Source organism: Corvus cornix, chromosome 1 (assembly GCF_000738735.6).
Source record: "Corvus cornix cornix isolate S_Up_H32 chromosome 1, ASM73873v5, whole genome shotgun sequence".
Lineage (NCBI taxonomy): Eukaryota > Metazoa > Chordata > Aves > Passeriformes > Corvidae > Corvus > Corvus cornix.
In genome coordinates, this window is record NC_046332.1 from 20,931,589 (window position 1) to 20,959,214 (window position 27,626).

The 27,626-nt window shown below is 44.2% G+C and overlaps 1 protein-coding gene across 1 annotated transcript; it reads right to left on the reverse strand.

Moving 5' to 3' along the window:
- Positions 1–3,800: 3,800 nt before the first annotated feature.
- On the reverse strand, positions 3,801–27,350 carry TMEM45A (transmembrane protein 45A). The gene is made up of 6 exons (XM_019283693.3): positions 27,059–27,350; positions 13,459–13,668; positions 11,318–11,530; positions 10,648–10,832; positions 8,405–8,550; positions 3,801–7,179 (listed from the first exon to the last, which is right to left on the reverse strand). Exons 2-6 carry the CDS (start codon positions 13,646–13,648, stop codon positions 7,086–7,088), a joined length of 828 nt encoding a protein of 275 aa, XP_019139238.1. The 5' UTR covers positions 13,649–13,668; positions 27,059–27,350; the 3' UTR covers positions 3,801–7,085.
- Between the last annotated feature and the right edge of the window lie 276 nt (positions 27,351–27,626).

Here is a 27,626-nt window from a genome sequence, read left to right on the forward strand (position 1 = left end):
GATAAAACTTTAACCTTTTCTGTTCCACCTACAAAAAAAGAGTTTTGAAACTTCTGTGTTTATTATCTCTTGGGAACTGACTCTGGTCCTCAAAATAGATCTGCACGTACCCTAGAGGGAAGCAGGGGTACTGGCTGGCACAGAGTGAAAGTCAACACAGTCAAAGTGAAGAAGAAAATAGACTTATTTTAAGAATTAATTGGAATAAACACATCTTTTTTGTCATCAGCATTCAGTGGATGAATTCCCATTGTGTGAGTAGGGACAGTATCTTGTTTTTACATGGTGTTTCTCACTAGTGAGGAAAGGAGATTTGTTTGGCTTCTTTAATTACCAAAGCATTTTCATCTCAGTTTAAAAAAACAGGACTCAAAAACCTAATATGATATGACAAGGATATACAGAAATAGTGCAGTCAAAAAAAGGGGTTCTGTGATCTTGGGATGTGGTCCAATGGTCTAGCCATTAGATACTACTGCTACTGCTACTGCTACTGCTACTGCTGCTGCTACTGCTGCTGCTACTACTACAGACTACGATTCCTTTAACACCTTACAGATTGTTATGATGTGTAAGGCGTTATCAAGAATAAGAATGAGTAAGATAAGAGATGTAGTTAATCTCCTTGGTGGCAATCTGCAAGGTATTCATAATAATACTCATACTCGTATTCAAAATGTTGATAAGGAAAATAAAAAATATCTCTTATCAGGTGATCAAGACACTCTCTATGGAAGAAAGCACCTAAGGTCATAGGAGAGACTAGGGAAACGCACAAGGAAATAATTAAGATTACTTTTACAAATGGGAGCACCAAAATTGATAATGTGCTTCTTCAGATAGCCAAATGTCTTAATAGTCTGCTCACAGAGGTTAAAGACAGGCTGTGCCACCACAACAGTGACAGGTTGGTACAAGCCTTTAGGAGGGATGGGCTGCATGCTGTCCCTTTGGGCGCAGCTCTGTCCAGCTGTGGGGGAGTCTGCCTGCCTGTCTGTGGTAGCCCTGGTGTTAGAAGTGTGTTTCTTGTCCCAGATCTTTCCTCTCTCCATGTTATTCTCATTAGCATTGGAAGCAGAAAAGGGAAAATATCCTCAGTGCTGGGACCAGCACAGTGACGTGAGAAGGGTGCAGGGGCCATGGCACCCAGCTGATGGGCGAGAGTCCAAGGTGGGGAGGAAACAGCTGCCCCCGGCACCCAGGGGCCACCAGAGCCCTTGCCCTCCATAAGATGCCAAACTGCAGTTTGCCCCAAGGAGATTGCCAGGGAATGGGAGGCTTCATCAGAGGGGCAGACACGGGGCTCTGTGGGGCAGGGCAGCCGTGTGTGGGGCTGGGTGGAGGCTGGGGGCACAGCTCGAGGGCCGGCCCCAGTGTACATCCCAATGCCTGGTCCTCCTGTGGGCTTGGAAGTACTTGAGGGGCTGGCCAGACAAGCCCTGGGAGCCTGATGGCTGCATGGCCCAGCTCTCCCACTGCTGTCAAACTGTGAGCAGCAGCAATGTTCAGCTGGACAGAAACATCTCCTCCTCATTCTGCTCGCAGAGAATGCTTTGGACCCTTGAACATGTTAATTGCTTTACAGCCTCTTGCCATAAGCAGTTAAATGTTTGCTTTTCTGCTATTTAAAGAGACAAGGATGTAAAACTGGATCTGAGAGACACATGAAGATGCTCATTCCTGAGCAGGACTCTTACAGACAAAGCAGAACCAAGTCTAATTTGGATCTAGAAGATTGAGAACCTGAGGCACAGAACAGTTCAGTGACATTAAGTTAAGCTACATCCAGCTTGGCTAAACTGAGTCTGAGGTTTGCAGTATATTAAAAGCATACCCAGCTTCTGAATCACAGGTCTGAGTCCTTTGCTAATAGAAATCCTGCTAGATGGTTGCAGATGTTTTTAAATGACAAAATAGGAAAGAAATTGTAATTCATTCTCATGGTTACTTACACTGTCTTTCCTGTTCAATGGAAATAGCATTGCTGCTTCTTTCCTTTACATGGCTAACGTGATCATGGAGGTCTTTGATCAGAATGTTGAGTTTAGATACAAGAAATACTAAGAGTCTGAAACTTTGGGTAGCAAGCCCAGCTTTGCAAATGGAAGACAGTTTGTCAGCTGGGAGGTTGCAGTAGGATTGTGAGCAAAACAGATTGTGAATTTCTAACTTCACATGAACATTTTATATAAAACACAGAAAAAAAAATTTGCATAAGGCAGCAAATGGCAAAACCAACACAAAGAATGAACACCTCTTAAAATAGAGTATACTTTTATTTATGAAAATATTAAATCATGTTTATATGATAGAATAATCAAACTGAAAAGAAACCTTAATGCTTGCAAATTTGTATCTGGGATGCAGCTGCAGGGAGATAAAATCACTCTTGAGTGACTGGTTGTGTTTCTTCTGCTTTCCTCCGTTTCTTTTAAGCCTTAATTAGAGCCAGATGTTTCTTATTTCCTTTCTTTTTTGTTTTTAAGTGTGCACAAAGTGTGGTGCCAGCAGTAAACACCATCTTTGACTTTTTTTTTATGTCAACTGCATCTGAGTCAGAGTCACAAATCAGTAAAATTCCACCAAATCAGTGCAAGCTTTCACTCCTACTGTCATTCCCACTGGAAGCAGGAGATTGGCATTGCTGTTTCCTGCAGCACAGGAGTCATAAAAATCCCACCACATGTCTGAGAACCTTGCCCCTGGTAAATAACACTGGAGGTAGGCTGGAATGCTGTATACCATGAACACAGCTGCCCCTTCCATGCTCATAAGAGTGCTGGGACTGATTTCTTGTTGCTTAATTGCTATTCAATTATATGGGTCTGCAGCCTGTTTTCCATTTCTTCTTTCTCCTCCTCAGGGAAGCAGTGGTTGGTAACCAGGGCATGTAGGCAAAACTATTTCTGCTCCAGTTTCATGCCCTTACTGTGCCATTGACCTCTTAGGTGCCATCTCTGGCAGAGTGTTTTGTCAGTAAATGGCAGAGGTCTATAGGTGGGAGCTTGCTTTCCAAATCAAATTGCAAAGTAGTATCGCTGTACTATTTATAATTATGGTTTTCGTCTACTTTTTAAAATGTATTTTCATTCTAAGAAGTGTATCAAATACAGAAATCCATGAACAGCAACAGCTACCTAGCAAAGAGATAGAAATTAGTGTTCAAAAAAAGTCATCTGAGGACAAGTTATGCCTTATTTGACAAATACTAGGTTTTTTACTCCCACATATTTTGAGTGAGCACATATTGTACCTAGAATAGATTTTAAGGACAAATTTTCCGGCAGTTTTCCAGTTGTCTTTCTCCCTTTTAACAGATGTGCTCTTTGTTGCTTAGTCCTTGGGAGTCAGGATCCCTTCTGCTACTGCACATGCTGAAGGGCTTTTTGGATAAAAAACTATTCTGTTTTCTTCCACCAACTTCTGTACCAGCAACTCCCACCCCAACTGCTGTAGTTTGGAGGAAGTGAAACATTCAGGGTGAGTGCATTAAGGTACCAGATCCACTGAAGAATTTTAGTGCCTAGGTTTTAAGGATGAGTGAACCTGGAGGATTCAGATTCCTTGCTGTCATATTTGCTCTTTGTTCATGCTATGTTTAGTTACAAGGGAAAAAAGTATTTATTTACAGAATATAGAACAAATATCACAGTTTCTAATGATGAGGTAGTACTGACCTTTCTTGAATTCAAGTGCAACTTGTTAAATGTCTGCATGTGTTAAGAGAGTAACCTGTTTATCCCACCCCATCCTGTCCCATAAATGGGTATATTTTTCCCCCTGAAAACATGACAGACATCTTACATGAATAAATCAATTTTATTTAAATAAAATTACAGGTGTATTTTTTCTAGTATAAACTATCATATAGTTTTTCAAAGGCACCAATATTTTAAAATAATTTAAATTTTCTTGAGAGCAGCTTCCTTTTTCTGAGTGGTGTTTGTAAACTTGTCAGACTTCCCTCCCCTCATTCAACTCAGTCAATACCTGTTGCTTGTGAAATGATGAAGGCTGTACCTTTTTCATTGTAATAGGTGCCCTACTCTTCCTGGACACCTCTTTTGAACACAGGTCAGGTGTTCCATGTAGCAAAACCCCACTCTGAAACAGGGTGTTTCCTTCCTTTGTGGCACCACAAATTTCTCAGGCACAAACCCCCACTATGACACTCACTTTGCATGTACTGTAAGTATTGAAAATTAAAAGAATGTTTCTTTGAGACTTCAGGATCTGTTTTTCCTTGCATTTCTTCAAGTTTGATAATGCAATGCCACCTTTTCTGGTGTGAGGAGAGAGCTTCTTGCACAAAGCCTGCCCTACATTTCTGTGTCCCAGTCTGCATCAGCCTCCAGTTTGGTCTTCTTTAGAGGCATCTTTGCAAAGCATGGTTGTACCAAAACCAGCAGACGTGTGTGACGGGCTTATTCATCCAGTTGTGTGAGCATTTACAGGAGATTCACAGCAGGGGCACAGAGGGAGCTGCAGGTGATAACTCTCAGCAGGCCAAATCCTGCTCAGGTTTTCTCCAAAGAAAACACCCGGCTCTGCAGCCACTGCTGGATGCAGGTAAGGACAGAGCCAGAGTCCCCAGGCAGAGGGCGGCACGGGAGGAACTGTGTTAGGCAGACACTCTCTGGCCAATGAGTTCAAGTACTGTCACTTTTTGCTTCTGTAAAAGCAGGGAGTTTTTTTCAAAGGAGATTTTGCTAAGCACCTTCTACATGCACAGCTCACCCATGAGGTTCACTTCATCAGCTGATTTTGGCTTACTGTGACAGACATTTGTAGTAATCCCCAAGTTCTCTTTGATGCATAACCATCGTCCTCTCTGCCCAGCACTGCAGAAGCTTTGTAGCCCAACCATTCTAACAGGAAAAAGAGTCTGCCCTTTAAAAAAAATCCCCACAATTTCGAGATGACAGTGATGTGGTGCAATGAAGGTAAGACTGTAACAGGTATACATTTGGCAAATGTATCTCTGCTTCAATTAACAGGCAGGCTCCTCAGGGAAGCCATGGATCTTCCTTCTACAGAAAATCTGATTTTAATGGAACCACAGTAATTAAACTCAAGTCTTAGATTTGCAGAATGGAGGAAATACAATTATTTCAGAGTTTATAGTAAGACCACTGTAAAGCTGAGACACAGAGCTACAAATATACCATACCAATACCTCTCCTGCAAGAATGTCCCAGACAGGCTTTACTAAAGTTTGCCAAAATCTCCAAGACTTTTCAGAGAAAGGCATTGAAAAAGGGCCAACAATTGCTAAGAAAAGCAGTGATCTTAGGCTAGCAATGTGCAATTTCCCTTTTGCCATTTGTAAATGTAGAAATGTATGTGAGCCAACAACTCTTGCTTTCCAAAGAAGATTCATCTAGATAATCTGACAGCTGGTTACAGGTGTTACTTCACAATACTTTATTTAAGCCAACTTCTCTGGAACATTTTGCCCAAATGTTCCAATCAATCATCTAAAATGTCTAAAATAATTTTTAAAATTAGCAACTGAAGTCTTCTAAGAAGACACACGAAAGCTCAGCCAGTTTATTGTGCTTTTCATCCTGTTTAGGTTATCCCTTTAGTTTAGAGATACTGCACCTTAATATCTGCATGGTATTAAATATATTTATCAAGAAAAGCAGTGAAGAAATTTGCACTGTTCCTGCCTGTAAGAAGCAAAGTAATTTCTGATTATATCCTTCAGAATAAACAACACCACTGATTTTGGAAAGGCACTGTCAAAACTGACAGACTAAAATTCAGCATCAACAGCATGTGTAGCTGAGAAAGGTGCTCCTTGAAATATGGGAGATAAAAGGTGGATCTTAAAAGAGAAACAAATGTTTATGTTGCATTAAAGGTAAAGTAGTTTTAGAAAAAGCCTTTAAGGGTTTTTTGGGTCTTGGGATCTCTTTGAGGTACAAACTATTTTATTAGCTAGTTTTTATAAGCAATCAGTTTGCTGCCATTAGTCATGAACACTGTGCTTTTCACTAGATCAGTTTGGATGGAGAAAATAAATGCAATTAAAAGCAGTATTATTTTTTAATTCCCTCGCTGATGTTGTTAGCTGGGTATGGAGCTACCATGAAGGCAACATCTGCCCTCCCACAGCTCACTGTGCAGCACTGTGCAGGCTGCCTGGTGACTGAAGGGGTGACACAGGGAAAGGGATGCAAAACCATCTCAATCCTGCCCACAGAGCAGAATTACCCACGCCTGACTCAGGTGGTGGGTCATGTGTCTGCTATGAATCCTGCAGAAAACCACCAAATTCCACCAAAGGTAAGGAAATCGCTTTGGGAAAGAAGATGGTTTTGCAGTTAGGTGCTGCCTGATTGGACATCCTCAGCCTTTCTGGAAAAGAAATTGTTCCAGGCACCAAGGGAAGGCAGAGTCAAAGGGTAGCAAAGACACAGGACTGTGTAGGCCTGAAAATGAACAACTGCACTGGTTTTTGATCAACATACACATCTTTGGTCCTCCTGCCAGCCTTGGTGGTACCTCTGAGGGGGTGAACTCTTCACACGCTTCAGTGAACCACTCAGTGGGTTCACAGTGAGAAGTTCCTTCTGTTTAACACAAAGCCACAAGCAGAGACACAAAGCTGTTACATAAGACAGCTGCAAGACTGTGGTTCCTTATCTTGTTCTACTGTTTTCTAGGTCTGCACAGTTATTTATCCACAGGTACTTGCGGGGCAACAAACACGCGTATTTAGACACCCTAATTATGGAAACTCTATGTCCAGCAGCAGCTGAAAAACATTTTGCTTAGCTTTTAATAAGGCAAACATACAGATTTCATTGTGCCACCTCATCCACTCCAAGTCTGTCTAATACTAGCCTGATTTTCTGGGAAGTGTGTGATAAGCAAGGTACCAGTGCAACCACCATGAATCAAGATCAAGCTTACCCTCCACAAAAAAAGTATGACTGTGTAGATGTAGACATCAGAGGGGATTGATATTTGCAAAGCAAGTTGTAGCAAAGAATTAATTAGATGGCAAAGAAATATAGAAATGAGGTATCAATTAGCCTAATGGTTGGAGTGGGCAAACTGGTCAAGCCATACTCATACTAAATTTCTTCTTCTGACTCATGATCCCGTTCAGATGTTTTCAGTAAACCCATTTCCATGGACTGGGACTGTTTAACCTTCGAGCGAACTGCCCTGGAAACAACAACAAAAAAGGTTGTTAATAGTAGCTCAAAGGCTCATCTGACCTTTTTTGACATGCTAAAAACCTGTTTAACTCTTCTCATCAGTGAGTTAGGATGATTCATTCTATGATTCTATGGTTAGGAAGTACTGCCTTTAATGATACCACCTGACTGCAGAGCTTGTAAGCTCTTGTTCCTATGATCAAATCAGAGTGCTGTAAAAAACCTCAGTGTACCTTCCAGAAGGCGCAATGTTGTGCAGGCACAAGACCAATCGCTGTGTTCACTTGGGAAGGGACCATAAAGCTGTGAGAAAGAGAGGGTCTGGCCAAACTACCCTTGGAGGGGAACTCTGCCAGCGTGCCGTGATCAGCCTCCCCTGAGGCCTCGTCTGATGCTGCAGCAGCCACTGGTCCCAGCATCAGAAGGGATGTGAGATTGCTGCCACCTTCTCAGGAGCTGCCATTCTTTACACAGCAAACCAGTTACCCAGCCTTGAGTGCTGGTGCCTTTCAAACTGAGATACAAAAAGAACTGGCACCTCAGTGCAAAACAAGACTGGAAGAACTAGGTATTTAACATGATTAAATAGGGCTATTAGGATGGTTGGGATCAAGCAAGGAGCGAGAAGCATGTTTAGGTCACTGCGGGAAAAGGCTTGGTAAGGTCCTGTGGGCAGAAGGTGATCACATTCTGTGATCTGATGGCAGAGGCATTTTTACAGCCAGATTAACACCACAGCTGGAATTTTGTTAGAATTAGCACTGGGCAGCGAGGAAAAGGGCTAACTTTAGACACTAGGGGATGAAAATGGCTAGTGAAAAAGAAATTTCTAGCAAGGAATTCTGTGTAATAGTCTTCAAAGTAAAGTCATGAAGCCTGCTCACTAAGCCACTTAAAATTAGCAGAGATGAGCAGTGGGAGACAAGATTCAGCAGGTAAAAAGAATCTCCTACTTCTGACTTTATATGCACTTACAAATGTGGAATTTGAGCTCATTTTATGTGAGAAGTATTATGCTATCAGAGCTGTATTTATGGATGTTTTCCCCCTTTCTACTGAAGCAATGTCATTTGCTTTTCGTTGATTACTAATAACAATTTTTATTTTACCTTGCAAGACAATTAATTACTTCATAGAAACCTTTTCATTTGTCAGTGAAACTTTTCTAAAATAAAGCTCCTCCGAGACTAAATAGACAAGTCACCAAAGTTTTAGTGTTTCAAGTAACTTACCAGCTGACAATTGTGTAATTCACTGCAAGTATAAGAAAAGCAAAGGCGTAATGCCAGCAATAGCACATAGTCAGGAACATCATGTTAGTATGATCCGTCTGATTCCACTCTGGGCTCCCATTTGGAGGATAAAGCACAAAGCCAATCTGTAGTAAGATAAAAGATACTCAGTAGATGTCATTTGGTATGCACCCTATGCCATATCATGTTTTATGCTACCCATCACAAGGCAGACATTTAATTCTCTTATGGTGTTGCTTATTTCTGTGTATATTATAAAAAGCTATTTTTGCAGTCACTCTCAGGTGTGATGGATCACTTTACTCAACTCTGTGCAGAAATACCTTTGAAGATGCAGAGCCAGTCCCAGAGACCCACTGCTCTTGCCCAGAGAATGTAGGCACCTGCCCAACAACCCAGCCCTGCAACAATCACAACTGTGCACTGTAAGGAGAGGGGCTGGTGCTCAGCCCTGTGTGCTCTGAACTAAAAGTGCCATTTGCACTGCCTTGCTTCTTCCCAGCAGCATCTGGAAATGCATCATGTGGCTGGGAGGATGAATAATCAACGAATAAATAAAGGGCAGCCATAAATCTATTGCTTCTGGGCCATCCAAGGGAAAGGTCAGAAATGGCACAAAAATGAAGCTTCCTCACCGAAGACTGTGAGTTCATGTGAAATACATAGCTGATTTATTTATTCAGAGCTGGGAAAGATCAAATTCATATTTGTGCATAAGATGGGAAAACCATTAATCCTGTGGCTACACAGAGTTTGCATGACAAGCACCAACCCTCTGTACTGCTTAATACTCTTCAAAGTCACCACTCAGCAGTTTAGCTGAGAATTTAGAAACTGGGAAGAGGAGAGGAAGAAGGAGGGGAGTGCATTTTGCATTTCCATGCAGAGAATTCAATGAATGAGGGTGTTGATGATGCAGAAAGAAAGTCCCTTTACCTTTTACAAATTTCCCCTGCTGCAGCCAGTGTGCGGTTTTCCGTCACACAGATGGTTGAAGTCTGATGCGGGTGTGAAAAAAGCCACACTTCACTTTCTTCTATTTTTAGTACTTCAATTTCTTACTTTGAAACAAAACCCACATTGTCTCTAGAGCTAAAGAAATAATCTGTTCTATAATTAGACTAGGCAGAAAACAATGAATAAATGGTTGCATCTATTCCTGCTATGTAAAGTTTCTGAAATCACCAACAGAAAGTTTACAGACAAGAAAATAAAATAGCAAGTGCTGCAGCACCACATTCTTGAGTTCACTTATAGAAAAATACAGCCAATTCCAAGGTCTGTCTTCATGCCAGAGCAAGCATTTAAATATTTGATTTGGTGCTGAGTGTCCAGTTCTCCTAAGAAACAGCAAACGTTTTTATTCATCATGTCTGGCCAGCATAGAAAAAAGGGAAGCCAGTCTAGACATGCTGGAAAGAAAAATCACTGGAATGACCTCAATTCTCCACTATAAGATGAAACACACATCAGCACTAGTGCTCCTATTTCTGTTACAAACTCACAGCAACTCCTTAAATCTCTCTCTTGTTCTGACAGCAGAGGAAAGGCTGCTATCAAATATCTCTTATTGGATAGACTCGCAAGTAATTGAAGGCATAGAAGCTACATTTTGGAAAGTCCTTTTGGGAGCCACATCCCTCAAATATCAAAGTTTTGGCTGCTCGGTTCCCAGAGCACTAGAAAAGCAGGAGGCTTTATATCACCCAGCCTCCTAATGAGAATCTGTAGCTTAAGTACCTTTTGAACCTGGTAATGCCAATGAGGCCTTTGCCTCACCCACCTGTCCAGTACTACACTGGGCATCAAAGAGCTCACTGCTCCAGCAGCTGGCAGTGGAGACTCTCTTTGTAAAGAACAACATATATTTCCATGCTCTAAAATCACTGCCATTTGGCTGGTGAATTTGGAACAGGATGTTACAGGGATCAGAGAGAATGGTCAATGACTGTAGTAATGGAGAGCTCAAGAAAAACACCTCAGCTTTTCTATTGATTCAAATAAAAGGCACTTGAAGTAAAATGGCTGCTGCTTCTTCTTCTGTAAAATGGATATGAGAGATACTTTTATCTCCTTAATGGAACATTGAGAGTGCATTGTTTTCTATAAGTCTTTTGAGGTCTGTGTTTAAAAGGTATTTATATCACCTGTGAAACATCTGCAAAGGGTTAAATGACCCATTTTGGTGAGGAAGAAGTTACAAGGGCAGAAAAGTGACCTACCTGCCAGAACCAGCTGCCTTGTAATATGCAGAGGCTTGTACGGAGCATCTCTAGCACAATACTGCCACGGAAGAAAACTTCCAGAAATATGCAGGCAGCAGCTCCAAAGATAGCAAATAGCAGTAACTGATGAACATGAACATCCAGCATGGTTCTCCCATGGAGATGGTAGCAGAAGAGAAAACCTGGAATAAATTGTGATCAGTTTAAGATTTTTTTCTTCCCTTGCAATTTCCCTGCATTTGCTTTTAGAAAACAGCAAAGCATTTCTGGCATTTCTCTTTATGCCAGTATCACCTTCACTCACGCTGGCTTTAGCTAACTAGTTGTGTACCATGGCAGTACCTAAATCAAACACATTCCCGAGCTACTTACCCAAAACAGGCTTTTGCTGCTATTTTCATAACATTTCTGTTGCTGTCTGAGGCAGTTAGGAAAGCACAGATTCACCTCTATCAGATTCACCTCTACAATGCATGCTCATGACCTGGGCTGCAGATAAAGCCTCAGCAGTATAAGGAGGGCTAAGACTAATCTTTGTTTGATTCAGTTTCAGGGAGTGAAACAACCAGCACCCATAGGGTCAGTTTCTAATCTGAGATTCCCAGACCAATGATCAATCCCCATCTGCAGGATTCATGTGCATTCCTGCAGGGAGAGCTGAACTGACCTTCAATAAAGACTGCTAAGGAAAGCATCATCCTGTCCATGGCCGCTGGCAGTGCATTGGTCCCATGCGCCACGATGTCCACCAGCCCTGAAATGCCATAGAAGAGGTACATGGTGGCATGTTGCCAGTTCATCAAGTGATCCCAGTGCTTCTTCTCATAGTTGTACAGCTTCAGATGAGGTCCATCAGGAACAAACTGCTCAGCCACCATTCCTGTGCATGAAACAAGAAGAAAAACCATTTGGTCTGGTACTTAAGGTATAAACTGATGCAAAGTTTTCACACAAACAATAGTGGCAGCAATATATCCCCATGCAGCATAATGCCAGTAAATTTGAGGTTTTAGCATCACATAATCCGGAGAGTGAAGAGCCACAGGAAATCAGGCTTCAGCTCCACTCCTGGTGGAACTATCTGCATCTCGCAGTTTCCAGCAGTGAAAATGAAAACAGCTATTCTGTGCTGCTTTTTCTTCTTTTAAACAATTGCTATTGTAGTAGTCCTCTGACCAAATTTTTCAGCTGCCTTTCCCAATGGTTCTGACATGAGCATAGCACACACTAAAGTCTCCAAAAGAAAGATTTACCATTTTAGTGCCCTGCCAATGCAGGATGACAGAGTTCAGACACATAATTCAAAGGGGGATTTTTCCTCTAGAGCCATAAAAGGAAACCCCTTCACCGTGCAGGGTTATTAAAAGTCCCATGGGAATGTACACCAAAGTAGTATTTGAATCACTGCTTCACTCTCTCCCTTACCTTGGCCCCTCAGTGTCTTGCTAACTAGCTGAGGTACACCAGTAAAGGAAAACTGCTTTAAAATGCTTTATATAATCACTGAAGTTTGGGGAGGGTTTAAAAGTTGTTATGCTTTTAAAACATTAATGCTAGTTATTTTGTTTATGAAGCATAGGCCAGCATCCTGCTGTATAAGTAGATGTGCTATTGAACAAATGCAGTGTTGTTCCACCTTTATTTCCAGTTTTCCTAACATGGAAACAGCAGGTTTTACTTCCAATGCCTTTACTGCCTGTCTTAGCCAAACGTTTGTCCATACTTTTGATTGGAATTGGAATTTCTGTATGTTAAAGTAATAGCTTGTTGTTTCAAAGTGAAAATAAAACCAGTAGATTAATGTTTTAGCTGCCAAGCTACCTCTAGACTGGGGGATTTATAGGAAAGATGTCCACAGTCATGCCTCAAAATGAATGCTATTATTTAGATTTTTATCATTTTTTAAGGCATATAAAAATATATACTGTAGACACAACATCCCTTCAGTGCTGATATATCTTAACAGAGAGGAAGGAAAAGCAAGAAATAGACTGTCACAGCCTGGTCCTTGATTAGAAATGAGGCAGCTCTGAGCATCTAAATGAGAGCAGACAAATAGAATCTAAAAGTGTAAAAATGCTTAAAATTTAGATACTTTTCAACTTGAGCTGCAGGTGCTGAGCTCCCCAGATCCCCTGTTGTTGAGTTTACTTACCCTCTACAGGTAAATTGCTACCATACAGCCTGCTGGGATGTAAACAAGAACTAAACACTTCCAGTCAGCTCTCAAAACCATCCCTGTGAGTTTGTACCCAGGCCTGGACACAACAGAAGGACAAACAGCTCCCCCATGCCCCATCACAACAGTCCTGCAGCAGTAAGATCTGGAGTTTAGTCTTTCTTTGTGAATATTTTCACTTTTAACTGACATTAATCAAAAAATCATCTGCATCATTTACATATTTTATCAATAAATCAGTGGAGGCTTCCAACATCTGAGATGGTTGGGTTCAAAATAGAAAAGCAACACCTTCACAGTCTGGTGCTCCCAGTGTGCAAATGAGAGCCCCTTGCATAAACATCTTATCTGCCTCCCTGAACAGAGAACAGTACATGAACGCTGACATGTGGTCAGGAGTGGTCAAGTGGTCAAGAGTGGTCAGGAGATCTCACAGAAGCTCCAGAAGAGTGCTACGGATGGAAACCACGTTACAGCCACAGCTGTGTAATTAACAGCAGTAGCCCCACCACTTCTCAGTGGTTAAAGGGCAAAATAGCAAAACACAAGGAGACTCATTTTATCAGAGGACAAAATTTGAAGAATAAAGTGTTAGAAAGTACAGCCTGCCCTTAGTCCACCTCACTTACCAATGAGGGCAAAGATAGCTTTGACGATGCCCTCAACAAACTCCAGGCGCTGGAATCCTGCCCTGGAGCCAAGGTAGCAAGCGCTCTTGTTTTTTCGACAGGCGTACTTCAGTGGATACTTCACTGACCACCATAAACCAAAAAGAAGGAAAAAGCTTCCAGGGAGGGCATGCCCTTTGAAATTGCCCATGGTTTTCTGCTAGGCAATACCTGAAAGAGAAACAAACACAGACCAATTATGGGAATAGTGGGAGAATTTTGTGGGTTATAATTTTAAAGTATCTCCTCGCATAGATCAAACGGGTGCCACTGAATAAAGTACTCACATTTAATTTAAAAATAAATTGTGCACTTGTCTCACCAGGCTGTTCAAAACACCCAGCCAGTCTCCCCAGTTTCATAACTTTGCAAAAGCATAATCAGACCCAAGTGCAGAGCAGCTGACCTGAAATGCAGAGCTGGCAGTCGGCAGGGTAAGAGAAGGAAAAGCCATAGCACACTACATCTTAGCTAGCAAACAGAGAACCTGAATAGCCACTATTTGGTGCTTTCACTTTTAGAGAGGGTTTTATATTCTCTTCCTCTACAAAGGGAAACCAAGACAACACCTGACTGAGGGAAAAATGAATTGCATACCCATCGGATGGGTAAATATGCACTAGTAAATTACATTTTGTGTTTCAATCCAGGTGTTTCATTATGATTTACAAATATCAAGTAATTCTCATTATTTGATGGGTGAATTATGCACCCACAACTAGATATATATTAATAAGTACATCAAGTGCATGGAGTGACAAGTTTATTAGTTGGTCAGGATCATAAAGTCATTTAAAAGCAGTGCCATTCATAATCCTAGTAATTCTGGTCATCATCCCAACATTTAGGATAGTTTACTTTGAGCCAGTGGCCTCTTCATTAAAATGACAGATCTAACATTAAATTGGCAATTTTTCTTTAAGTTATTATAAACTGAGTTGTTGTGCCTCATGCCCCAAAGGCATACGAAGTCTCTGCACAGACAGCAATCAAGAATAACAACTTTAGAAGGATTGGCAGTCTGCACTTTCTGTTATTATTGCTGCCGACTTAAAAGTTCAATTGCCACGCTGTACTGGAGCCATCTGGCTATGAATGGAGCATGGAAGCTCTGGTATATTTTTCTTTTTCACGAGTATTTCCTATGGTCAGCTCTGCATAAGGAGTATTAAGCTGCGGCTTCTGGGCCGTGGAGTACTTTCAGCTGGTTCACGTAAGGCTGTCTACTCACGTAGTGTGAGCCCTCTCCTGTTTCTGGAGGCTAAACTCTGCTGAAAGCTTTTTTTTTTTTTTTTTTAAGAAGAGAAACTTTTCCGCACTCACAGGTCCTGGAGTTCTCCTAAGACTGTTCCAACTGCATGAGGAGAGGTGACCTCTATAGCCACAAAGGAGAAGGAAAGAAAATACGACTGTCCATGCTTAGCATGAGTCTGGCCTTTAAACAGGAGTTAAACAGGATGCTGAAGAGGGTCCTGCAGCCCTGCCTGACCCCTCCTATTCCAGAGCTGAGCTCTCCCACTCTAAGGGCTGTTGTGTGGGAGAGGTGAGCTTTAAAAGCTTTCCCTGGACAATACCCTGCTTAGCTAATTTCTAGGGAAGCACTGGGGAAGTACAAGAGCAGAGAAATGTGTTGCTGGTTGCCCAAGCAAGCCCATTACTGGATGTGTCCCTGCAGGTGTTGCCGGATCTGGCATCTGCGTATGGAAGCTGGGAAGGAGACTGTGCAGAGATGGGTGCACCAAGCTCGGGGAAGCAGCACCTGCCAGCCATGGGGCAGCCAAAGGGGGCATGAGGGATGTGTTTATGAACAAAACATAAAGGACCCCCTCTTGGGATTTCTGCTGTGTGGGGAAGGGCTCCTGCTGCTGAGGGTCCAAGGGCTGGGAGAGCCTTTCTCTGCCTCCTCTGCCTCCCCCATCACCCTTAAAGTTCCGCTGGGTTGATGCCTGTGTGTTTTATTTGCAGGTGGGGGAAGCGCTGTTCACCCTGCAGCAGCCCTCAGCACAGTGAGGCTCTCACTAGTGAGGTTTGGGGAGCTGAGCCCCATAGGTGCGACCCAGCCCCTGCTATCTCACTGGCGAGGTTCTTCATTTTGGGACACCTAGAGTTCAAAGAGTCTGACCTGCCTGCACATCACTGCCAGTACTCACTGCACAGCTCTGCCTCAGTAAAGGGCAGACTAACAGCTTTAGAAAGCCCTCTGAACTTTGCTTTAACCTTTAAAATACTTCTTTTGTCTTTCAAACCTTAATTTCTGGGGTTTTTTTAACATGCTGGCCTGAAAGGCATTGCTCTCTTTTCAGACATGTTGGTTTTTTCCCTTCTTTGACTCAAAGGGAGAGGGGAGGAGTGGGGACTGGCCTTTCCTCACCATGTCTGCTCTCACTGAACAGCATTCATTGGAAAGACCTTATTCATTATTCATTATTATTCACCACAGGTATAAAGCAGTCCAAATGGAACAATTTACCCTCTATTGCACATCAAAGCAAAACAATGGATTACAAAGGTAAATTAAACCTATGAAAAACCTTCCTTTAGGAGAGTACAGCTGCAGTAGGAGTGAAATGAAGAACAGTGTTGACGTCATTTGTAGTGCACAGTATACAAAACTTCAAAAGTAATTCTCAATCTGTGAATTCACACCTGGGTTACCTAGACCTTTAAACACTGGAGGATCTTTCTGCACTAAATCTTAGCAAGTTATCAAGAATTTTTTTCTTTTTTGCCTATTGCCTATTTGCCTTTTGTTTATTGCCTATTGCCAAAAAACTATTTTTTTGCCTTTCAAAACAAGCAAAAAGAAGAAAAGACGGATACAGCAGCTAATGTTCCACATCCAATATAAACAAAATAGAACTAGAAAAATTGCTTTTTTGCTGGAAGAAATACAATCACATATTATTAACGTAAGAGAGTGTAAACTTCAGATTAAGTTCATCCAAAGGTGTTGGGGATTATTTGTAGGATTTCTCTAGAAAGAGACACATCAGATCTGCCAGCCAGCTGTTGTGGCAGACCTTTGGAATGCTGCATGTCGACACAGTTGCTTTCAGAAAGGAGTTATACAACTTATCCTTTAAAGTCTTAGTAAACTTGAAAACATCATGACAGGCCTTGCCTTAAACTGATTAAACTTCCCAATTCATGAGTTTTCTCTTTTCAGGCCAGAGATATCGTTTTGGTGAGTCTAGAAATCACCTGCCAACACCCACAGTTTTGATGTGATTGAGAAGTCTTGTCTGCAAATAAACTGGGGGATATTGCACAATTTGGGGACTTAGTATGAAACGGAGGATGTGGCAAAGCTAAGCAGAGACTCCTCAGTAGGAAAGTCACTGTGGGGTCAGAAGGCAGACCTGGGAGGTGGGGGGCAGGGGAAAGGAAAGGAGAACAGTACAGCAGGCTGCTGCCTTTCCATGTGGCACTTTGGCATCCCCCTGTGCAGACCAGGACAAAGTAACTCCTACCAGCTCTTCTGCACAGCTTGAGAGTCAGACACTTTTGGTACAGCAGGTGCTATTTATTGGATAAAGATGGCATCAGTGTGTTATGACAATACTTGATAAATAGGAGGGCTTATTTTTACAGAGCCTTATCAGTCTATATCTGCAACATCAGACTGATGATGCAGGATGTGCAAATCCAAGAGTCTCTTTTTTACCCTCAGTGATTTCAGGGTCAAGGGTGTTAGCAGAGCCACAGCCACATTCTCAGCAGCAAACCTTCCTTGCTGCCCACAGCCCTTCCTAGAGTTCATCATCTTAGATTGGATATCAGGAGAAATTCCTTCACTGAAAGAATTGTTAAGCCACTCTCCAGGGAAGTGGTGGGATCATCATCCCTGGAGGTATTTAAAAGACATGGAGATGTGACTCCTGGGATGTGGTTCAGTGGAGGACTTGGCAGTGCTGTGTTAACAGTTGGACTCGATGTTCTGAGAGGTTTTTTCCTACCTAAACAATTTTGTGATTCTATGGTCTGCCAGAGTTGTAGGTTGAGAAAATCCTGAGGTTGCCCCACAGCCGGGTGCCAAGAGGCCTGGCCCCAAAACCACCCAGTCACACCAGATCCCACACGCACTCCTTTAGCTGGTGACCTGCTTCACAACTTCAGCCCTGTCCAAATCCTTCTCCTAACCCTGCCAGGCAAAGCCAATGGTGCTGATGCCTACAAAAGGCGCACACACAGCTGGCATCACCTGGCCACAGCCCTCCCCATGGATGACAGGATTGGCTTTCCATCAAATGTACATCCTTGACCATTGCGGATCAAATCGTCACTGTTACCCACTGTGTGCAGCCCCAGGATTCCTGCAGGATCACTCACTCCTCATGTCTCTGCCCTGAAGTCTCACCACCCAGAATCCTTCCACCACTCCCAGCAAGCAGCCACGGAGCCACAGCAGCCAGGGCACCAGCAAATTCTGAACTCTGGCAAAGCAAATTTTGGCGTCAAGCCGGGGGAAGGTCCCCCTCTGCCAGCCAGCACTGGCCACTCCGAGGAGCATGTCCAGGAACCGGACAAAGCACACGTTTCAGCCCAGGTTCAGGCTTTTCACAAGAAGTGCCCTTTGAAACGCTGCTCTCAGGAGAGTGTGGGGCACGCCAGGACAGGAGGCTGCTGCTGTCACAGTTGGACAGCCATGGGCTTCAATTGCCTCAATCACACTCCCCCAGGACCCCCATCCTGGCACCCCTGCTCAGGTGCCTCTGGTCACAGGAGAACTGGAGAAAAAGGTAATTAGGCGTAATTATGGCAATAAACTCAACTGTTGAGGTAGTTTACAAATTTTAAGTACCAGTCAACGTTTCTGCAGCTGATTGGAATGATGAACAAGAATAATCTACAGCTACCTGTGAATGTGAGATGCTTTTTTTTTTAATGTGAGAATTCCAAGCGTAGTTTTTCTTGCAATGACCACAGAAAGCCCTGTATGATTAAGGTTTTTCCAGCAATTAGAAAGCTGCATGGTATTGCAAAAGTGTTTTACGTCCAAACTTTGCCAAACCAATATAGGCTGTTCACAACTGCCAAAAAATTCCCCATGTAGCCCTAATGCTTTGTGTACCTGGGTTGTTCATCCCTCTGTGCAGACTGCATCTTGCTCCTTGGGGTCAGAAGGGAATATGGGATTCCACTGAAGAAGGAGGTTTCCAAGAGAGCACTCAAGAAAAGGTGTGCATTTTTGTGGCTTTTAAGAGCTGCCTTTTTAGCCTGAAAATTATCTCACACCATCAGAAGCATGAAAGGCAGGCAGGAAGTAAACTCAGATGGTTGGTTTAAAGATCTTCTGATGTTTTTGGGAAGGATGTTTCATAACATTTACCAGTTTGATTTCTGATCTCCACTTTTGTGGGGACTAAGGAAAGACTTGCAAGTGATATGGAGAAATATACCACGTGGTTACTCAGAAGGCTTCTCAACTGCTTCTGGAAGAGCTAGGTTAGTTTTCCTTTTATCCCCTTCAAAAGACTAGCAGGGGTTTAGGCAGCGCAACCTGTATGGGACAGGGACATGAGCAGCAGCTGACGCAGAGCCCGCCCTGCAGCAGGCAGCTTCTCTCCCCTGCACATTCTCCTGCCACAGCAGTATGCCCTGCAATTTCCTGTGTTTGTCAAGCCCTGGGGGATGCTACAGAGGGCTGTCGAACAGAAATGTGGATTTCTTTTCCAGAAATGACACAAGTTATAAAGCCACAAACTCTCTCTGCTGCAATGCTTCCATTTCTGCTACACAGCAATATGACAGCAAAGGTTAAGACCAAAGATCAAACATTAGCAATTTTTTCTTCCATATGCTAGATTAGAAAACAGTGATGTGGAGTTTATAATATCTGATGGGAAATGTCTATTTTTCTGTAACAGCTGAGGGAATGCATTGTGATATCGGTTAGAATGATGCACCCAGATAAGAGGAGGAAATAACAATTGTAGGCATTTTCTAATCAGTGCACAAGCTGTGATCACACAGCTTTTACAAAAAATGGAAACCAGCAAAGCTGAAATGCATGTAAGACAAAGAAAATCACAGACAAGTTTAATTCAGTCCCAAAGTTTCCTACTTGCAGCTAAAGATCTATTCACGAGGCAAGTGCCTTTTGTCCTGCAGCCATTATGTTGTAAACACCACAGACAGCCAGGCTGATCTGAAAAACTCTCTGTTCCAAGCACTTTGTTCACTAAAGGCAGTCCTGATTTCATGTCATGACCGAAAGCATTTCAGCAATTACAGCTCCACGTTTCCAGATGAGATCACTGCTCTGGTGTTAAGGAAATATTCAGCTGGCACCTACAGCTGCTTTAGAATTAGACTGGGGCTAAGTACTGTGTGTGCTAGTGAAAGCAGGACACAAGACTACTTGAAATGCTAAAAAGTGACGGGACAGCCTTGGTATTTTTGGCTTAGGGGTGTGGGAGATAAAAATTTTCAGGTAAAGAAAAGAAAAGAAATGTCATAAATATGAGTCTCCAAAGTCTGTAGAAGAATTCAAGCCTTGAGAGAATCTTCAGACCTAGAAGACAGGGATGAAAGCCAAAAATCCCAGAGGTAAAGACCAGTAATCTATTATCTGCTGACCCTAGAAAGGAGGGACTCCAGGACACAATCTCCCACAGTGCTGAATTTGGGCCCACAACTTATACCGCTCTATTTTTTTTCAGTGGCTTGCATCTGTCAGAGTCTTCCTTCCCAGATACTTGTCCTTGTCAGTCCTCTGAGTGCTCCTCGCTGTGTTTGTCATCTCTCATGACCCTCAGCTTTCTGGCTCTCTTTCCCTGTTCTCTGTGCATCTGCTGGCTCTGTCTGCTCCCATAGATGAGCAGGCTATCTCCAGGGGTTATCCAGGGACAACAAGTACTACATAATAATCTTACCATTGGCTCCTGATATCTGAGCAGCTGCTAGTCTGGGGATATGAAATTTTTGGTCTTCAGGACTGCCAAATTGGAGCCTTTTTCAGAGCACCACAAGTTCAAAAAACTTAAAACCACCAAAAATAAGCCTTGTAAGTGCATGGCACACGTAAGAGTCATTTTTTCCTATGAAAGATTCATAGTTCCTCTATTGGCCATAAACCCTGGTATTTCCTAGCACTGCCTGAAGTAAAGGGTAAAATAGCACAGGTATGTGAGTAAACTGTTGCAGGCGTAACAGTGCTACCTCCGGTGGGACCGTGTTTGGCTGCAGCCCCCACAGCCACTTCCATGCCCTCAGTGGGGTGCCTCCTGTGGGGTGACCCTCCATCTGTCCCCCATGCAGAGCAGCAGTTTCCTTCCCCACAGAGGGTCACAGCAGACTGCTGCCCTCCAGCTGAGGTGCTGCTGCTGCAGGCTCCCCCCAGCCTGGCAGACTGGAGCAGGTTTTTGTTTGCGTGTGGCAGAGGCAGAGTGCTGTCGGAGAGAAGGCGTAAGGAAGGATATGCTGTGACATCCCACTGCTGTGCTCTGGGAGCTCTTCACTAACATCTGAGACCATCTCCCCTTTCCAGTCCACCCAGAGCTGGGCTTAGCTGGAGCTCTTACTGCATCCCGATTTTAACCTGTTGTGCTGGCTAGTGAAATTCCTGTATGCGCTCACTCTCCTTTTAAAGTCAATTCCTTTCATCCCAGAATCATAAAAACATGAAATCACAGAATGTTTAGTGCTGGAAGGGACCTCTGCAGGTCATCTAGTCCAATCCCCCTGTTAAAGCAGGTTTATCTACAGCAGATTGCACAGGATTGCATCCAGACAGTTCTTGAATATCTCCAGTGAGGGAGACTCCACAGCCTCTCTGGGCAGCCTGTTCAGTGCACGGTCACCTGCACAGTAAAGAAGTTCTTCCTCATGTTCAGGTGGAACTTCCTGGGTTTCAGTTTGTGCTCATTGTTCCTTGTCCTCCCACCAGGCACCACTGGAAAGTTTCTGGCACCATCCTCTTGACACCAGCCCTTAAGATACCTGTATGCATTGATGAGGTCCCCTCTCAGTTGTCTCTTCTCCAGGCTAAACAGGCCCAGCTCCCTCAGCTGTTCCACACAAGAGAGATGCTGCAGTCTCCTAATCTTTCTTGTAGCCCTCTGCTGGATCCTCTTCAGTAATTCTTGGTCTTCCTTGAACTCGAGAGCCCAGAATTGGACACAGCACCCCAGATGGAGCCTCACCAGGGGAGAGTGGTGGAGGAGGATTAGTTGTGATCTTTAAAACAGTCAGTCACTTCAATGAATAACCTCTGCAGGACCCTAGCTATTCCTGAAGTTCCATGGTCCAGCAGAGGTCACACTGCCACTAGCAAGATTGCTCCATGGATATGCCACAAAAAACAGTTCTGTAGGGTGCAATTTCTGGCTCCTCTTTGTCCTTCCAGTTGTGTTCACTTGCATGTTCTCTGCTTCCTAGGGGAGAAAAAGCTTCCTAGGCTAGGAAAATGTCAAGAGTGCAAAAGTTTGATGTATCAGCTGATGATTTAGAGATCAGAGCCCTGCTCTGGAGAGGAAATGAAATAAAATACGGTTTGGTTTCTGTTGGCATCCTTTTTATAGACCTCTTCCTACAGCATCTTGACAATACAGTTGGAGTTTCAGTGGAATGATGTCATAAAACAACAGAGCCTACAGGACCACTAGACTATGGAAAATATTCGTAAAAAATATTTGTAATAAATACTAATGACCACTTGGTCTGTGAAAGATCCCGTATTTGGCACTTACAAAGCTCTTTACAGATTCTTAGAAGTTACTGCGATTGTTATCTATGTCTCCAAACACTTCTTGAAGACAAGAAAACACAAACCAAAAAAAAAGGGGGAGTCTACTGAGAAGACCTAATGTTTGAGTGGTCTTAAACGGATATTTTCCACCAGCAAGGAGGCCATATCTGAAAGAGAGCTCTGTGTTTTGAGGAGGACAGGTCACAGAATCACAGAACCAATTAGCTTGGAAAGCACCTCTCAGATCATTGAGTCCAGCCTTTGGTCACCACCCAGTCAGCTACACCACAACATTGAGTGCCACGTCCAGCCAGTCCTTAAACACCTCCTGGGAGAGTGACTTCGCCACCTCCCTGGGCAGTCCAATCCAATGTCTAATCACCCTCTGTGTGAAGAAATTCTTCCTAATGTCCAACCGAAACCTCTCCAGGCAGAGTTTACTGTCGCTGCTCGCTTGGGAGAAGAGGCTGACCCTCACCTGGCTGCAACCTCCTTTCAGGTAGTTGTAGAGGAGGTGTGAAGGCACGAAGGTGTGAAGCACAGGGCTTGCTGACCTCAATATGACTTACAATTCTTTGGTTGAAAAGGTTGCTCCCTTACTATAACTACTGGTGACTGTACAGAAAAGGCATTAGAATTTCTCTTCATTATGTACAGTACTGGATATTGGGGTGACTGAAGCCCTTGAATGAGAAAGTGGATTACAAAGAAGACCCTGTTTTAAAGAATCACCAAACACTAACAAAATATGGTAATCTGAAGTGTCATCTGTGCTGAGAGCATTAGTAAGCTTTCACCTTAAGAACAGTCTCAAGTTGACAAAAATGGGAAGGGAGCTCCTATCAACAAATGCTAGGTCATTATTAAGTCGTCGATGGTTTTCATAGGAAGGACTCATTTTTCTTACTGAAAAATTACAAATACACTCAGTTTGCTAATGTGATGCTCATAACAGCTCAAACTTGGGCCGAAAGCAGATGAGACTTGTCAGACCTGAGCTTCTCCTGTCCCCTGCAAGGGAGAAGGCTGGAAACACAGGCACATGTGTCCAGAATATTGGTTTCTGCTGTGACACTGTGCTGCATTTTGCTGTCTCATCCCAGCGAGACCCAGCCACTTGTTCTTGAATCTCTGCTTTCTGAAGTTATTCCATTAAGTGATTCGTAACTGAGAGGGACCAATCTGGTTTTTATTTATGCCTCAACGTATGTTATTCCTGTAAGAGCTGTACATGTGCTAGCAGCCCTGTCCCGGGGAGGCTTTGCCTGGCAGCCAACCAGGGCAGAGAAAACCTCCACAACCGGGCTGTAAGTGAGCCCCTGCACTGGCCGGTGAGGGAAGTGCCCGGATGCCCAGGAAATCAGGCTGGGAGAGAAGCCTTAGCACATAAAAGCATCTAACTGCAGTACAACGGAAGCCATTTGCTTTTGGGGTTTTTTGGAGGGAGTGAGGGCTCAACTGTAGGGCCAGCTCGGGCTCCCCCCTTTCGTTTTTTTCTTCCCTGTGGTCCTGTTTCCCTGCCCATGCCTGCATCACCCTGCTTCGCCGTATCCGTGAGCCAGCTCGTTGCCACGAGGACCTCGTGGCCGCGACGGCCGCCATCCGCGCCCAGCCACGACCACCGCCGCCGTGCTCCCCGCATTGCCCGTGGCAATGAGCCCGGACCACCAGCCCGCAGCACCCAACTTGCAGCCACCGCAGCCCGACCCCGAGAGACCGCAGCTGCTCCAGGAGCAGCCCTGCCGATGGAAGGGACACGCTGCGGCAGGCGGATCCCTGCCGATGGAAGGGACACGCTGCGGCAGGCGGTGCCCTGCCGATGGAAGGGACACGCTGCGGCAGGCGGTGCCCTGCCGATGGAAGGGACACGCTGCGGCAGGCGGATCCCTGCCGATGGAAGGGACACCGCTGCCTGCGGCTGTTTGGAAATCGCGCCCAGCCCGCCACGGGAGCTACGCAGGCGCACTGCGGCTCACAGCACACACGCTCTGTCTGCTGAGCTGACGCCGACAAAGCGCTCAGAATTCCTGTGGTAACGCTGTCCCTGTCTTCTATTTCTTTCTGTTTATCTCTCTTTTCCCTCCCTACTCTCTTTTCTATCCCCCTTCGGTAGGAACATTCACCCTTTCCTATCAATAGACGGTTCTCAGAGACAATATTGCCGTCTTTGCGCTTTATTTTCGTCCGAGGAATCTATCAAAAAGAATCCTCCCCGACTCCCTCTTTTATAGTGGAACAGGACAATAACCTTATGATAGAATTATAGAATAGTGTGGGTTGGAAGGAACCTTCCCACCTCTCTGGGCAACCTGTGCCAGTGTCTCACCATCCTCCTCACAAAAAATACCTTTCTTACATTTAATCTAAACAGGCCCTCTTTTAGTTTAAAACCATTACCCCTTGTCCTATCAACAAGTCGTTCTAAAACATCTGTCCCCATCTTCAGCCACCCCATCTGTCTGTGCAGTACAGTTAGGTAGTGTGAGCCCTCACTGCAAACAAAGTGATTCAAAATAAATGTTTTAATCTTGAGGATTTGGAGATTGTAACCAATTATATGAGTGCTTGGGGCTTACAGCATCGTGGGGTGACAAGAAAAAAAATACATAAAAAGCTTTCTTATCAGTAATTTCCACAAAGCTGCACAACAGAGCAGGTGGGGTTTGCATCTAGAGCTTTGCCTTGGCTAACTCGCCTTTGTACCTTGAAGTTTTCTCTTTCTTTGTCTGTCGATCTCAGGGTGCCTGATAATACTCCAAGGGGGGCCAAATGCACTGCCTCTACCAGCTATAGCTTAGGGGAAACACTATCAACAGCAGAAAGCTGTGTGGATCAAAAACAAAAAGAGAAACACTAATGAATAAGTGGGAGTGTTGGCAAGGCAGTGTGTAACATTGATGCTAGCTGGGAGAAATGGCTGGCTGACCTAGCCCAGCTAGAAAAAACAAAATGCTTGAGAGAAGCAGGTGTAGTTCCATTTTACAGGACCACCTCATACTCATTAAGTTGGAATCAACTTGTGCTAATACAACATTGGCAGAAACTGAGGAGTCCTCTATGATACAAAGCTACAGCAGCAGCAGCTTCAGTTCCTGCAACCCCTCCAACAACACAATTGACAGAGGGAGCAGACCCAATAGGGGGCTGTATCCTCTTCCAAAACCACTGGCCTTACAGATGCTGCACAATTAGTCTTAGAAATATCTCAAGTGCTAGGTCATGTGGAACAAGAGTTTTAGGAGTGTTGCTCAGATAGCATTAAAGTGTTATAGCAGGCCCTGATTTAGGCATAAATTGACTAAAAGAGACTTAAGTCTCCATTTTACCTTCTGGAGCAAAAAGCAGTGCCAGGACCCAAGATTTGGCTCGTTTCACGATGGGGCAGGACTGCCCCAGTAGAGAGACACTCCATTAAAAACAAGGGTATTTCAAAACCAATGTCAAATTAATTGTAATTCCTGGGTTTAGGAGCTTGTCTTGCTCGTAGCTTGGAAGAGACTGTCAAAATTACTGCTACTGCCAACTGCAAGTGAACATGAGGGTGTTTGGTCACAAGTAAGGAAAAGAGGTAGGAGCCAGTTGACAAGAGTTTCAATACTGAGGAGTCTTGGTTCATGTACCTCTTTAGACTGGAAACAAGGAGCCCATTTTTGTGCTGCTGCACTGGCCATCTGCAGTACTGACTCAAATGATCTTTCCAGGCAGATTTGTGTGCAAGAAGAGAGTAAACAGCAGTTTGCCTAAACACAGGCATAATTATTCCAGCCACTCCTCAAGGTTCATTTGAGTTTTCTTCTCCAGCAGTTATTTCTACCCACAGTCTCCACAACCAAGAGAAATGTTTGGTTTGCCCAGCTCCATTTGTAAAGAAAAAAATACAGAAAAAGCCACATAAGCAACCCTGAAAAGCAGCAAAAGACATCTGAGCAAACTTCTGAAAGGTAACTCCAGAGTCAATGATGAATTTGAATCTAATATGGATATTGAAAACATTTCTTTTAAAAAGTACTTACTGTGACTTAGAGTACAACTTACGCCGTAATTTAAAGAGTTCCACAGAAACAGCAATATAAGGTGATGCAAAGAGAGTTATACATAGTGGAGAAATCACAAGTCCAAAGTATGCAAATGCATGGTAATCATCAAACACTTGGTTTAAAAATGAAAAAGCAGAAATACTTTGGTCTTAAGTACTTCAGTTCCCAAACTGTTCAGAAAGCCCTTTATCAAAAAGATAATAATTTTTTGATACCGTGTCAAGTATTAAGTGTTATTAGGAGAGTAGAATATGATTTATTGCTGGAAAATTGAAACAAAATGGAACATATGCAGGGATGGAACGTGTTTTTCTGAGGGTTATTCTGTTTTGAAATAAAATAAGGAGGCCAAGATTTTAGGGTTTCTCTCATATAGTAAGAAGTCATGGCTACATTTAAATTCTTTTAATTTTGCCTGGAAATTCAAGTTTGGATGTATATCTCCATTTGACACAGCCAAGAGGCAGGGAGAGGAAAAAGATCACTTAATAAACTTAGAACTAAGCCGAACACTTATTCAGCCCCTTTGTTCAGCGATCCAGAACCTCGGCTGCAAAACCTCTTGCACATGGGGTAAAACGCTCCGGATGCCTGCAGGGGCCACGCTCGCATTGGAACACCAGCAACCTTCGCGAAAGCGAGTGCTCATTTAAAAGTCCCGTCCCCACTTTTACCTCAGAAGTGCCCCCCGTGGATCGAGTCAAGGCAAACATGGAGTAGTTGTCCTTTCACCCGGCAATATCCGACATCCCCCCGCCCTGCCCCGCCGCGCCCGTCCTGCCTTCACCCCGGCCCTTCCCGCAGCCGGGGCTCTGGGGCGCCGGGCTGCCCTTACCTGTGCCGCGCCCTCCCTCGCAGTCTCTTCTCCGCCTTCCTTCCCCCTCCTCCGGGGGTCTCGCTGCCGGCCCGGGCAGCACCGGGGGCCGGACCCTCCAGCTGCGGCCGCCGGGGGATGCGCCGCGGCCGCTCCAGATGTTTGCGGCGCGGCCGCCCAGATGTTCCCCTGGCGGCCCCGCGGGGGGCGGGCGTTCTCCACCCCGCCTGGCCGGGAAGGACCCCAGAGCAGAGCCAGAGGAAAGGGGCTTGGGGAAAGCGAGGCTTCCGCGGGATCCGACGCTGCCCGCCCCCTCTCCTGCCCTGCTTTCCAGGAAAGGCGAACGAGAGCGCGCAGGGCTGGCGCGGGGCTGGCGGCCGGGGCAGCGGCTCCCAGTAGCCCAGGCAGGCGAGGAAAAGTAGAAAAAGTAGAGAAACTTTCAAACATACAAACCTCTCTTTGATGGCTGCATATAACAGAGGCCTTTTTTTATTTACACACACACACGGACAGCCGCGGTTTTCTCCACGAATATGAGCACCCGTGGCTGTCATTCCTGTAATTTAGCAGGAATGTATGGCACAGCCCT